Source organism: Megalops cyprinoides, chromosome 6, assembly GCF_013368585.1.
Source record: "Megalops cyprinoides isolate fMegCyp1 chromosome 6, fMegCyp1.pri, whole genome shotgun sequence".
Classification (NCBI taxonomy): Eukaryota; Metazoa; Chordata; class Actinopteri; order Elopiformes; family Megalopidae; genus Megalops; species Megalops cyprinoides.
In genome coordinates, this window is record NC_050588.1 from 15,245,373 (window position 1) to 15,260,512 (window position 15,140).

The 15,140-nt window shown below is 44.3% G+C and overlaps 1 protein-coding gene across 1 annotated transcript; it reads right to left on the reverse strand.

Moving 5' to 3' along the window:
* Window positions 1-1,145: 1,145 nt before the first annotated feature.
* LOC118779312 (PAK4-inhibitor INKA2-like) lies at window positions 1,146-13,154 on the reverse strand. Its single transcript, XM_036531356.1, has 2 exons — window positions 12,671-13,154; window positions 1,146-3,570 (listed from the first exon to the last, which is right to left on the reverse strand). The coding sequence occupies exons 1-2, from the start codon at window positions 12,740-12,742 to the stop codon at window positions 2,485-2,487; spliced, it is 1,158 nt and encodes a 385-aa protein (XP_036387249.1). The 5' UTR covers window positions 12,743-13,154; the 3' UTR covers window positions 1,146-2,484.
* Between the last annotated feature and the right edge of the window lie 1,986 nt (window positions 13,155-15,140).

Sequence of the window (15,140 nt, forward strand, 5' to 3'; positions counted from 1 at the left end):
CCTCTGTTTGTTATGAGTGGATGGGTCATGGCTTCACATAACTGATTCTTGACTGTATGTGAACTGTGTTTTACTTATTTCAGGGTGGACCAGGTTTTACCATTATGTGAAACTGACCAAGTGAATATGATCGGAACAGAACAAAACCGCGTGTCTTGTGAAACTCTCACAAACAATACTATCAGATTTATGTGGAAATTCTCCATAATGGCGTGTATTCATCCCCCTCTTCTAATCTGTGGGGTTTAAAAAGGACTACAGCTGTCACATTTCCTTTCAGATCCATCACACTTACCACACAATCCTCCTGAGAATGGGAATAAGAATGTATTTCACTTTTTGGATTTCTGGATCTCCACTTCTCATGAATGAATTTAAAAGAGTCTCATAGACCACAGAAGACCCATTCACCCCAGGACTAGGGAGACATCAGTGCATTTTAAATTCTCAAAAATAAGAATCCAGAGGGAGTCTTAACTCTGTATTAATTATTAAGACTGAGTTCCGGAACATGATGAAACAACTGCAAATTGTTTTGTCACATAGTCATGATTCATCAGAGCAAAAATGTTACCCTGCAAAGCAAAGTCATTGCATGTCATTCTCAAGCAGAAGTAACAGTACCACTTTTCTTTTTTTTTTCTGGGGGAGAGGGGTAAGGAGGGGGGGTAATACTGGAATCTTTAACACTTCTGTGCAGATCTGTCTCTGACAAATGTAGTTGAATTCCATTTGCAGGGATCCTGACTATAGATTTCCACAGATTAAGATCTCCTTCATGTGGACTGCTGTGAGTAATGTTCATTCTCTTTGGGTTACCTACACTGATTCCCCACACTTAAAAAACTGATATCAGACAGCTAAATCCAGGTGCTTCAGAACTGACAGGCTGATCTTTTATCTTTCTGCTTCCTGTCTGAAAATTCTTCAAATGTTCAAAGGAATAGAGAACAGGTGAGAACTCTTGCTTTATGATATGGAATCACTGCTGTATTCTGAACAATCTTGATCTTCTGCCAGAAAAGGTGTGGTCTAGGAAGTGCTGTGGTATGAAATGAATTGATGTCTGAGTCCAGAATCCTTTTGCCAACATGAGCTGTTGGTTGGTATAACAGTGTTATGTGGCATGACTATGTCTTATCCTATTTATTATTTTTTATTTCTATGGGCAAGGGCAAGTTGCATAGCTTTTTTTCTCTTTCATTATCCATTTATATAGCTGGATATATAGCAAAGCAACTCACAATAAATATGTTACTGAAAGGTTTGCAACTGGGATTTGAATATGTAACCTACCTCACTTAACCTCAACACAAATGTAACTGTTGGAATTATTCTCTCATTCGTGTGTATACCCCAAACTGTTTCAATATCAGCATCGCTTCAGAGATAATACAGGTAGGTTTTATGTGACCAGTTCAACAATATGATAAGTATTCAGTACCATGGAAGAAGGCGGAAGGGGAGAAAGAGGTTGACTGCTCACCACAATAACGAAACAGGCTCTGGTGATGACATTTTGATTATTGTGTTTACGACCACATTTCTGTGTTTACCTCAAGTATGCACGCGGGGAGGGATGAATGTGAACCAGTTAGTCCCTACTGAGCTCCCGCTCAATCTATGGGCTTTGCCTGTGTGCACGTTTATCGCTAGTGCTGCGGCTCGCGAAAGATTAAGGAGGCCCACGCTGGGCATCTCTCCTGCGCCGCCGGCTTGGCTCTTACGTAACCGTGGGCGAACAGATGGTGCTGTGCGTCTCTGCTGAGCGTCCTGCGCAATGCAACCCGGGAGAGCTGTCAACAGAGCCGAGGCGGGCCAAGTCCACGCAGGCGAAATGTGCCACCGTTCGGCGGTGCAGCGTGGGTGTGTGTCTGCAGTCTGAGGGTGCTGGAGACTTTTTACACCTTTATACATGTTTTAACCTGGTGACGCTGGGTCTGTTCTAGCACTGCCAAAGTTGGGCTGAAACCCCCAGACTGTCGCCCAGAGACCTGGCGCTGTCCACAGCGAGTGATGGCGGTGTGAGTCTGATGCTTGCTCGTAGAAAATGGCCGATGGAGAACAGTGAGAATGTGAGGCTCTTTAACATTGTGTGACCAGAAAGAGACAGCAGTGTTCTGTGGGTGGAGTGTTCGACTGGTAAAGCACTCTGCGTTGGTAGGTGATTAGTACAGAACAAAAGAACGAGTCCTCTCAGACGGGAATGTGGCTGTGGTTAATCTGGGGTCGAAAATCGTGTAAGAGGCGCCGTCCACAACAAAGAGGAAATTCCATTGCTGCCTTTAGAGAAACGCCTTGAAAATTAAAGAGGCAATGTGTGTCTTGGGGAATCATTTTGGGCAGGTCCCGCTTGCTCTAATTAGTGTCGGGGACTTTGTTATTCCTGCTGTAGACAAACAGCAGTCATCTCAGTCTGTCCAGTCCCGCTTCATGAGAACATGTGTACCTCCTCTAATCTCCCCTGGCAGTAATCCGGAGAGATTACACCCACACAGCTGTATCATAATCAAACATTGGTTGCGCCTGCCCCATAACCTGGATTGACCGGACCCTGTCTATGTAAATCCCTGAGTTCAGGCTCCTCCTCTCCACCGGCCGGGGACATGGCCTTCCCTTAGCCTGTTGCGCGCTCGTTCGGAAAGGGTAAAAGGATGCTTTGGGCTTGGTCACCTTCTTGGGCCTCTTGAAGAGCTCGGCATCCGGGTCATCCAGGGGCATCCAGCCGGGCCTCTCCTTGAGCAACTTGTCCTTGTCGGGCCTCACGCTTCGTAGGAACTTCCGGAAGATTCCGGCGGTGAGGGAGAACTTCCTGCAGAGCTCCTGGGAGCGGCTGAGCCTCAGTGGGTGGGCCGGCGTGTCCTCGCCGCCCCTGTCCTCCTTCCCTGCCCCTATCTTCCGCCCCTCCTTCTCCAGCTCGGGCAGGTCCAGCCAGTTGCCCACTAGGTCGGCAAAGACATTGTCGCCCAGCACCAGCGGCTGGCGGTTGCGGCTGCCGCTCATGAGCGAGGAGGTCCAGTCGCTGGAGTCATCTGCGCAGTCCTGCGAGAAGTCACTGTCCAGGGACGGGCCCTCCCGGGAGAGGCTGTACAGGATCCCCGGCAGGTCCACAGGTGGAGCGCAAGGGTGAGGATAGGGATATGGGTGGGGGTGCAGGGGGGGTTGGGGGTGCTGCTGCTCCACCAGATAGGGGGGACTCATCAGGCGGGGGGCACAGTGCTCCTCCTGTGGTGTGCTGCATTCGGAGGAGGAGGCGGAGGAGGAGCTCCTGGTGGATGTGCCGCTGCCGCTCTCCAAGCTTGACGTGGATGGCGACGTGTCTAGGCTGTTCCGGTGGCACCTCCGCTGCTCATCCCAGCTGGACATCCCGCTTGGAGGGGGAGGCCTTTGCGCCTCCGGGGCAGGCCGGGGAACCGACGCCTCTGCTGAAGGGACCCCTCGTTCGGGCTTCCCTGAAATCTCCAACTGCTCCAGTGCCGTTTGCACCTGCAGCAGCTTCAGCTCCTGAAGGGCTCCCATCATGCTGTTCATCTGAGCGTAGAGCCCATCTCCGGCCTCCTTCATGGACAGCTATGAGGGGCAATGAGAGAGAGAGACACGCAGTTAGCAGAACAAAGGCCATTACAGCACTCACCTGATCCTGAGCCCTTCTGAAGTTCCCTGTGAACTGATGCTAGAGTATACAGTGATTCAATCACTGGTTTATTGACGGCACACAGGGATGCATAGCCTGGCACCACCATGCATCCAAACACGCTTACTCCTGCTCTCTTCCCAGTTTTTCTCACACATAAAAACAATACACAAATACAGTAAGTGTTTGCACGGAAAGATGATCAGTGTGAATTGCTGTATAACTGGTTTATTTGTATTCCAACCCGCCTGAGTTTCAGACCCCTGTGTCGCAACAGTTCTGATTTCCGAACAGTTCCTCCCCCTTAATCCTTCCCTTTTGTTTTTCTTTGTGCTCTGACCAGAAGTTGCTCTATTTCAGTTGACAGAGCCCCCATATGGCCTGTGTCCGGGGGTAAGGAGTGGGGGGGCCACATACCCATGGCGGTTGGAGGGAGGATCAGCTCAGAAACACAGTACTATCTGTGCTCTGTCCCCTCAAGCTGAGAGCCCCTTTCACAAGACCATTGCCCTGCAGGAGAAGCAGTTACTCCAGCAACAGACAAGCCCGGGCAAGCCCTGCTTCAGCATGGGAAAACTAAACTATTATCCTGCACTGAAGAGCACTGTATCTCGTGTAATTGATTTGACAGTAATAAACAGATCAGTTTTGCATGAGTCGATTATTGCCATGCAAGCAGATGCAAGCAAATACCAACAAAATGTGCTAACAAAAAGACACACACACACACAAAACATACATGAGAAATTACAAAATTCACTGCATATTTGGACTTCCCTAGGAATTCAAATTACAGTTTATGCATCATTCTGGAAAATGCACATTATAACACTGTCAGAACGTTGTGCAAGCATTAAATGTTAGCTGTTTTTTTTCCATGGGCAGGTAAATGTTTCAGCATGTACAATGTATCCAGTAAATTTGTAATACAGACATCCAGATCTATATGGCAGTCAGTTGATAGCTGACTCACAGTGGAAGCTGCTTGCTGAGCAGTGACATATGCATGTAATCACCTGTCCAGGACAGATTTCATAAGCCTCAGATCATCTTTCAAAGCGGCATCAGCAGTTAGCCAGTTAGTCAGAGACAGCAAGTGCTATTGGCTTACCTTGCTCTAACTTTCAAAAAGGGTCTCCCTCTCTCTCTTCTTCACGCCTGCTGTCTCTCTTCTTTCCCCTTTTTCAAATGCTGCCCATCAACCCTATATGTAGCCGTCTGCCAATCAGATCCCTACCCAAGCCCGTCACCCAATTGGCGGTGTCTAGACCTTAATCTTCACGGAATGGGGTGGTGAGAAGGGAGGGAGGTGTGTGTGTGTGTGTGTGTGTGTGGGGGGGGGGTGTCCACTCAAGCAGAACTGACTGACAAAGGGCTACAGAGAGGGAGGGAGCTGGGGCCATATGCTTGGGCCAGCCCGTTCCCTTGGCTGATTCCATTACGAGCAGCTCCAAAGGAAGGTGTTGGCTGGTACTGAATACATTGGCGATAAAATTATTTAAGGTCACTGTCTTTAGCGACTGTGACCCAAGTGCTTCCATACATTATTTATCCACTTTGCAGATGCCTGTGTCCAGGGTGACAAAGAGTCTACACTTTACATGTTGCACATTTATACAGCTGGATATTTACTAAAGCAAGTTAAGAACTTTAAGGGTACAACAGGAGTGCTCCACCCATCATTTCAAAAGCACCATTCCAGACATGAGACAACCGTGCTCCATAGGCATGAATCACAAGCAGGTCTTCATATCTAAAGAATTCTAAAGAGTTTACAAAACTTTCTTCATAATGTGTCATATTTTGGTTGACTGGCCACTGATATTTGTGTGAAAGAAGAAAAAAATGTTTTTTTTATCAGTGATATACTAAGGATCGCTAATGCTTTACCACGCCATTCCCACACAAGCAGTGGCAGCTGACTAGGTTTATCGTGTCTGAACACAGTCCTCTTACTCATGGATGATGTTCTGTCTCTGGCTGCTTTTGGACCACACAAATTGGTGTAAACTTTCACTCCTCAGGCCCCTACACAAACCTGGAGGTCATTATGATCACAGCTTGGATAATGTTCAAATGTGCTCAAAAGACACATGAGAAAGACACTTGAAAGAGATTCTTTTTACAACACCAGAATCAGATGACTTCGAGAACGCCGGGGTCAGATTTTACTGTCGAAGTAGTGAGAGATGGAGGACATATGGGTAGATAAAGGGACAGGAATGTTAGAGTCTCCCTTCAAGTGCATGCCACTAGCCTACCTAAACACATGTTTGAGACAATAGTTTTTTTCCTGTTTGTTATTATAGGGATGGGGTAATTATGGCAATCATGCTGTCTCTGCCCTTTGTGGTTCTATGCATCACACATATGGCGATTGTCATTATGAACAATTAGACATCTTTAAGCTGGGCAACAGTATGTAATTATTGTTTACACTGGAACAGATGAAGGTCCCATGGGCGTTACTATGCACTCTGATATACAGCGTGATTATATAGTGACTTCAATTATTCATGAGGTATCCCTTCCCTGACTGAGACAACATTAACCAATTGTATACCCCAGAAAGAATGACCTCATAAAGAGACCCCAGCACGCACGTGCTTACACGCGCCATTTTGTTTAAGAACTGTCTTGTGCTCCACGTGCCAGTCCCAAAAAAGAATCCATCCCCTCCAGATACCCCTTGGAACAGGAGTTGTTTACAGCACGCTTGTTCGCCTGCCATATTAATAATTCACAACACGCACTGCAGAACGCGGTCGACCAATCATATTCCTCTCTGCGTCAGACCCCAGCCATGTGCCCTAAATATGCCATTTTTCGTGTTTAGACCCACAGTCTGGCTTCCTCTGGACACGCAAGTGTCCCACGGCAACTTCCTGTGCAATACCCAATGTTTGCTGAGGTGTTATGACCCAGTCTTGTGGTGGGATGCAAAATCAGTTCCAAAATGGCTGTTTCTAATTAATTCCCAGAAACTGTTTCTTCTTTTGTCAGTTCCTATGTTTCCTCAAACTATTTGAAAGTCAACATCCTAAAAAATTAATGGTCACACAAGCAACATTCCATTGTACCAATACTATATTTTTGTCAAGACATTGTGCAGTTGTGAAATTACGATGTTATAGATCAGTGGTGCCTTTTTCCTTCAGCTCAGACAGCTATACATCCTCTGTTTATACCTCTCTGATAAATGAGTGTATCTAATGTGACATAGCTGCTAATGCATAACATCCTCTCAAAAGTCACTCTGATGTAGTAACAATGGTAACCTGCTTCAGGAAATCCTGCCGGTCTGAAATCCACATGGGAGACAGCCATAAGTCGTACGCCATAAGCTCCTTCCTATGGAACAAGGACTTGTGAGAAAATGCAATGTGCTGATCTGACGGTAGTAAGCCCAAGTTCAGGTGTTAAGGCAGGGGTCATTGACAAGTTGTTAGTAGATGTGGGTAAAAGTATCTCTACTCTGGCTATTAAGCAGTCACGTTTTTGGGAGTCTTCTCAGTGGAAGTGTTCTGGTTATCTGTTTGTTGATAGTTGGACACAGTGTCGTGCGTTCGTCCTCAAAACTAACCCAGGCTAATTGGCCATTAGCCACACACCGCTAACTTCAAAGCAGAGAAGGAATAGCTGGCAGCCTCTGAATTAATGTTGCATGAGTACTCATTAAAAGTTCTCATACCTAAAAGGGGGCATGTGTTACGCTTGCTTTCTCCATTTTTATGCCATTAGTTTAAACCTCTGTGAAGAGCTGCGGTAAACAAAATCACCGTCTCTTACCTCAAACTTCTACGCATTTCAACTGGAACAGAAAACAAGACTGGCCTAGAACAGAGTCCCATTTCACATCTTTGGATGTGTGGCCTTCTGAGCTCACTGTATACCTTTTCACCATCAGGACCTCAAGTTATTAAAACTTAGAAGAAAAAAACTGACTCATGGTTCACTGAGTGCAATTAAATGTGAAGACCCGCCTGCCTGCCCAGGTACTGCATGTGTGTTTAAGTGTGAATGTGTGTGTGCCAGTGTTATGTATGTACTCCAGAGTATATTCATCTGGAGTGACATGATGATTGTTAAAAAGACTGTGTACAAAATAAGCCCATCTTCGAGGCAGTCTCAATTGAGCACTGGAATGCGTTTATGTCAGAGAGTGACTGTAAACATTTGCTCCATGTGATGAGAGTGAATGCTGCCCTTCACTCTGAGCCAGCCGGAGGGGGCTGCAGCCTAGGGTATCCAGCCAAGAGCTGTGTGTTTTCAGAGCCGCTCTCATTAAATATGAATGCTGAGATGTTATTACTCTAAGTGGCTGTGCGGGTCATTGAGAGAAAGGAGATCTCTGTGCACAGGGCACAGAGTGGGTCTCTATCCTGTGGAGGGTAGGCAGGTCTTGCCATCTGACTGGGCGTGGTTGGAACTGGCTGACTGGTCGCACTCGAGCCGATCCTGGACAATGGGCATCCTGTCTGTACAAAGGCTATGCCTCCCCTATGGGGTCACCGGAGCAGGAGGCTATCTTTTTGTGGATGCTGATGGATTTCAAATCCACTGCCATTCATGATCCATGGTCAAGACTGGGTCTAATCACTGCTGCCCAGCGAAACACCAACAAACACATCAGAAACAATGCAAGCCACATTATTGTCACTGTTAACGTTGTTTAGGGCCAGCTGGGCATACGCAGATTGCGTCTGAAGGCAGCTGTGGCCCCTCCAGCCGAACTGTTACTGACGCACACTACATAACTAACAGATGACTGCCATGGGCCATGTGGTCTAAGTTATGCTCTGAGTGCCAGGTTTTCTTGATTGAGATCAGACTACCCAACAGCAGTGCTGAGGAACACCTGTTTGCTAGGGATAGCAGTGGATACTACGCACTTCCTGTTCACAGCCCTGCTAGGGAGCACCATGGACATGCCACACTTCCTGTTCCACAGCTCTGCTAGGGAGCACCATGGACATGCCACACTTCCTGTTCCACAGCTTGCAGGCTCTACGCATGCTAGCTGTTTCTCCTCCTGTCAACTTCCACCATGTTTATGAGGTAAAGCTAATGTCAGGGACAGACAGCAATGTTTTTTTTGCCGAGCCACTGAAGCACGAAGAGCACAGCTTTTTGTGTAGCACGATGTGCGTCAGTCAACTGTAAAGCCGAACTGGATCGCTCCTGGAGCCCAACAGCTGCATCCCTGCTTTTTCCTAGAGGTCAATGCACAATTAGCTGCCACAAACAAATGCTACATGAAATCTGCCTGAGATTATCAGGGACCTTCTCAAAAACAATGAGCACACACATAAACGCCACAGCTGCTATGACACCCAGGCCAATTTTAGCGGAGGGGAAGGAAGGACTGCTTAAAGAATGGAAAACCACAGGAAAGCAGGAACCATACACTGCAGCGTGACACAAAACACCAGCTTTGCCTGCGGTGTTACCCCCCTCTGCTTCCCCCACCTCACCTCAGAAAACCTCACACAATCAGCACTTGTATCAGATGACATCACACAGCAGTCTGTGCCCACAGCGGTAAATAAGATGACTCAAGGTGTGTAAGATATTAACAAGGACACAGTGGGGCGTACAGCAGAAGCTGGGCTAGTATCCACATCAAAGTGCTCACCTTTTCAGCTCTCAATTTGAGATCATTGTGCAGGTGTGTACTTTATATACCTGGAGGCGTGTTATCTCTACCCATTAGATCTATCCCTCCCAGCAGGGACAGGTCAGATGACACCACTTTAATTGTAGCAGGTCCAGAGACATAGCCAGCTTGTGTGTCTAGTTGTAGTCAATACCCTGCACCAAAATAGTTGGGGGTCACAGTTCACCTGTCTCTGGTTGACTTCTGACCCCTGAACATGTCAGATCTTTGCTTTGGAATCCAGAGGAGCTGAACATCAGAGTAAGTCTGATTCCTGGTCCACTTCAAATGCTTCACTGTATGATCGTTCTTTTTAACCCACACAGAGACTGGAGTGTTGGAGACCCGTTGCCTCTTCACAGGACCAGCAGATTTACAGATTATCAGAAGTATGGTTCTGTTCTAAGCATGGTTGTCCTTGTTATATCTGGTCCCATCAAAAGTAACCACCCACACACTTGCAGGGTTACACCAGAGCAAAAAGGTCCAATGTCTTGCCCTGCTGTATCTCTAACTTCTCAGGTCTGGGATCAGCCAGGATCCCTGTGCTTGCACGACCTATCGGTATACTAGAGCAGGCAGACAGACATGAGGTATGCGCTGTTCCCTGGCACCCATTTCTCCTACAGTGGGAACATGACGCTGCAGCAGATTGTTCTCAGTTTGATGTGGGGCAAAGAGAGGGTTTTATTTTTTATATTTGCACCTGTTATTAATTTCTCTGCATATCTGTCTCATGGATTGGATAACAGGTTTTTTTGTTTGTTGCGGCAAACATCCTGTTCCTCCTGTGCAGCCAGATATGTGTTCTAGCTGACAGATGTGAATGTGGAGCAATGCTGCCTGTCTGTCTGTAAGCTCCAGAACAAACCTGCTGCTGAACAAATCTCTGTGGAAATACAGAAAACAGTATTTTCACTTTGCTCATCAGTTCATCTTACCAGAGAGAGGCTTAGCAAGTTCACATTGTATGCTCCATACGTGCTCACCCTAATGCCTATAAACTATCAGAGTCAAAATGTTGTTTAGTTTTAAACTTACTAAATTTTGCAATGATTCCAGTGTTAAATGAATCATTTTTAGGCTTTTTTGTGATGTAAATTTGACAGAGTGGCTGAAAACTCCTCTGTAATAGTTAAATGGTTATGTCAGGTTTCAAAAGAAATTACATTTATTCATGATGTCATCCTCTTAATAAAATCTACTCTCATTCTAGGCACATTCCAGGAAGAGTCAAGCCGGTTAATGCTGCTCTGTAAATGTGTTGCATAACTCCTGAGCTCCACTTTTATGTGCAAGGCACACTAACCTACAATCCGTTTCAGGGAATTTCACATTTGAGGTCTAGAAGAATAAACAAGCAAGTGGATCACAGACAAGCTGGACTCGTATGGTCCATTCTTAAATTCTCATTGGCATCTTTGGATTTCTTAAGTTTTAAAGTCAGATTTAAACAAAATTAGAAGACATAAAGCTACTGCTGTGATAACTCAATAAAAGCATCACTAGGGAAGTAAGCACAACATGCAGGAATTAAGGTCCCTGTAAACCCAAGGAGTCTTAAAACCTGTATAAATGTATTACTTTGCTGCCATTTTTAAACCACAGTTTCTTATTGAGGGTGACAGGCTTTGTTATTTATCCAGTTAGAATTAGTCAAACCATAACTTGAACATTAATCTTAAATAAAATTCCTTTACGTTTACTGCAACATACCTGCAGACCTACAACACATGCTTCTTAACTGCTGTGAAGGAGCATTTGCTTCCACAGAAGGTGCATAATGTCCTGTGTGTAAATATGTTGTACATAACTGCGATGCTAACACAATGTAATTACATGGGTATTACAACCGATGGGGTGGGATTACATCTACATTTAAACTTACATTCATTCATCTGGTAGACGATTATAATAAAACATTCTTTTTTGTTTGCGACTACACAAACAGCTGTTTTAGAAAGATTGTGCTGGTGTAATGATGACAGCATTGCTGGCAAAATTCGTTACAGATTGTAGTTGTTCTGTAGCCTACTGACATGTTGATCTTGAATACTGTATAATGATTCCAAATTGGACTTCACAGTCGCTTAGATCTCAACATTACTTCACAGGACACTGTAACTAATAATAGACCGCATCGATTCGAACGTGTGAGCGTGGGGGGATGAGGGTGGTTGAATTAAAGTCATTATTATAATCCTCTCCTACAGTAATGACATTATAAGATAGAGTAATAGGATACAGAAGAAAAAAAGGATATATCGTCATACATTTTATTGTTATTATTATTATTATTATTATTTTATTTTTTTTAATCTATGTGTGGTTGGGACATATTCTGATTTCACCCACGGAAAAACAATCCTCCAAAAGATTTATGGATTTACTGTGAGGTAGCGGATGATCTTCCCTGTCTTATGGGTTTCATTACAGTGAACTGTGTTCTTCTGTCATTTGAACACACTTCACAGAAGAAACCCATTGCGCTGCGTTTACTGAATTAAAGGGCGAACATCTGGCAGGGAGACCAGGAGGGGGAGGGGTAAACAGGCTTTTTATACTTGGAGTGTGCGCCTACATGACATGAACACACAGTAATGTGGATATTTTAAAGGTGTGTGGTTCATGACCTTTCATTGGTTTTTTGTTCCATGTCCCAAACAGTTGGTTTTATCCACTGGATCCAATCGAAAGAGAACACACAAAACGTTTCATGTTTTAAATAGCACCTTCATTCCGACCAACACGGAAGACTTCAGGGAAGTCACTGCAAGGAGATAACTGTCTTACACACACACACACACACACACACACACACGCACACACACACACACACACACACACACACACACACACACACAGTTAATTGTATATAGCTACCCATAAGGCTTTTCACGGGTGAACATTATTATCATGTTGCATGTATTATTATGTTGCTATAAAGTATATAGGCCTAATATTTAATACTACATATGTTTTTTATATATAATATTGATACATTGCTGCGTGCGTTAAATGTACTTTCACATCTGCAGAAAAACTACACTCGGGAACGTGACACAGCCACTCAATTTCATACACATGGTCACTCATAAATTCGTACGGATGTTTTCTAATATGCCGGGTCACTAGTATTTACTCTGATCCTCCTCGTTCTGACCATCAAAAGCATGTACATACAGCTCCGCCACTAGCCTAAACCACATGCGTAAGAACGGATTTAGTTGCAAATTAATTGAAACTGCCAGCAATTTTCTCTCCACACACACACACACACACACGTCTCTTTGTCTGTATGTATATCTGTATGTATAGACAGACAGATAAACACAGAAACAGGGGAAAATATATCCTTATGGAGTTATTACTGTACATACCAGCTCCTGCTTCAGCCGCTTCAAGCAGTTATCCATATTTCTGCGCTCAGATCTTGAAAGATGACATTCCATTTCTACAGTTCAGCAATAAAATGCGGTCAGAAGTTTGTCAATTTCCAAAAAAAATTTTAACATGTATGTCACCGCGCCCGTAAAATCTCCAGGCAAAACATGCTAACGAAAATAATAACATCAAAACTTTCTTGCAACTAATTGTAGCAAAGGCAAATCAAAAGATTTGTTCCGGGATGCACGATCTACCGTTCGACATATTCCAGCAAGGTTCACAGCTGAAAACACTGCGCTCCGTCTTTCTCTTTTTATGTTAACTGCCAAAGTATTGCTGAAACGGTTGCATATCAAACAGTTCGGTGGTAGAGCGATCGACAGTCTGCGTTTGGATGTTGTCACTTAGCTTAGCAAGTCAGCTGTGATCTCCCAGGGTTTCCTCCTCTCGAACGGAGCGCTTACGTTAAACAAGCAGCGTTTCTCTCCATCCAATGAGACTCTGTCCTTGCGTAGAGCGTTAAAACCGCGCAGGGTAAAACTAATATACAGAAGCTTTATCAGACGCTCTGTCGCTGTGAGACCGAGGTTTCCTGCACAAACCGATTGCATTTCCCGTAGCCCTCTCCTATTACCACTATGTATAATTAAATACCTGTAATACAATGCAAATATTTAGATACATTTTGAGACGGTCTGAGAGAAATATCGAACTTGAGGTGCACGGATACTTTGTAAATAAACAATTTATACCGCTTGTAAAAAGTTCCCATGAGGTTTTTTTTAGTCGGTTACATTTCCCAGTGGGGGTGTTGCCGTTCAGGTTAAGGACAGTTTATGCAAAATTCTGTGTGATACTGTACATGGGCATTAACAGTAAAAACTTCCACAATAACATAAAGAACGAATGGACTGCCTCTGATGGCTACTTCATTTTTGGAAAAGTGTGTGCTGTTTACATGCCGATGCGTTGTACTATATGCATGGTAAAAAGTCCTTTGTGCCTGATAATCTCCTTGTAAATAATGGTCTTTCTGTGGTAAATGATGATTATTTTGATTATACTGGGTCTGTCCCATCCACTCTCAAGGTGTTCCTAGGTGTCCCTTGGGTGACCCTGCATGCTTCTGCATCCAGCTGGAGCTCCATCAGCTGCATCCAGCATTGCCATTTACAGATCCACCTTGGTATTGGTTTTATATTCCAGGAATCCCCACAGTGATGCTCTCTCTCTGTCAAATAAAAACAAAACAAAACAAAACAAACAAAACAAAAAAAAAACACTCAATTGCACGCACATACTGTATTGGAGTTTGAAAGTACATGAGTTAGTATAAGTTTTAAGTTTGCCTTAAAATAGCTTAAATTGTTTAAATACACTCTTAGCCCCCCTCTCAGAAATCATCTCTGTCCACTCCCATTAAGTTATCACCACATGGATAATTATGTATGAGTTAGTCTTGTATGTATTGGGACATATAACTGAAGTCATAGGAAATGACTGTTCTATACTGAAACCAAAGTGCACAGGAAAGCTAGTCCTTGTGTACCAGTTTGAACACTCCGGGGTCAGTCAGAGGGAAGTACTGAAGGGAAAGAGATGGTTATTACAGGCTCTGGCTGGACAGGGTGGAGGAAGCACCTGGGCTGGTTAATGTTGTGGGCTGCAGTTTGACCTGGAAGCAATATGTGTCCTTCTGTGGAAAAAAGGAGGAAGTAGGGTTTGGCAGTCGGTTTAGCCTCTCTCCTCCCAGACTACTTGGCTATTAAATTTAGCCCTCTTCTGTCATCTAGTCCATCTCCCCCAGTGAGCCGCTAAGGAAACTTGCTGAGTGTTGTGATATTATTGCATTACTGAAAACTCTCCTGCAATTCCCTTTCCTCTGACATAATTCGCTCTTTTGGGCGTTGTGAGTTTCTCCACATCCGTGAAGGTGAAAATATCTTAAGGATAGGGAAAAGGTGGGGGAAAAAATGGCTCTTAATTTCTGTCAGTCTTTCCCGTTTATTTTGTACATCCTCCTTGTGGGATAAATGCAAGGAAAACAGGGTTGTTTCACTGGGAAATGTGAACTCTGAAGTCATGTGTAGAATGGAAGTGTGGAAGTGCAAGTGCAAGCAGGACACAACATTAAATATTCAATGGTGAATCAATGTTACATCATTGAAATAAGATGAAATAATGCTTAAAACTTGTTGTTCTGCTGATGGAATCAAAATAAAATATTAAACATAAGTAATAAAAAATTAAGCAACTGAGGATACAAAATAGAATAGGTGTGGGAATTTGTATATTTGCATTTATGTAGAAAATACAAGGTTTCACAGCCCCATGTCCATTAGATGCTGTATTTGTGTTATCCAACTATTTCACTTTATTTCAACAAAGACACTACACTGAAATGCTGGATGCCTGCTGGGCTCCTCTGAAGCACAGAAAAGTACTGAATGCCACAAAGGATGA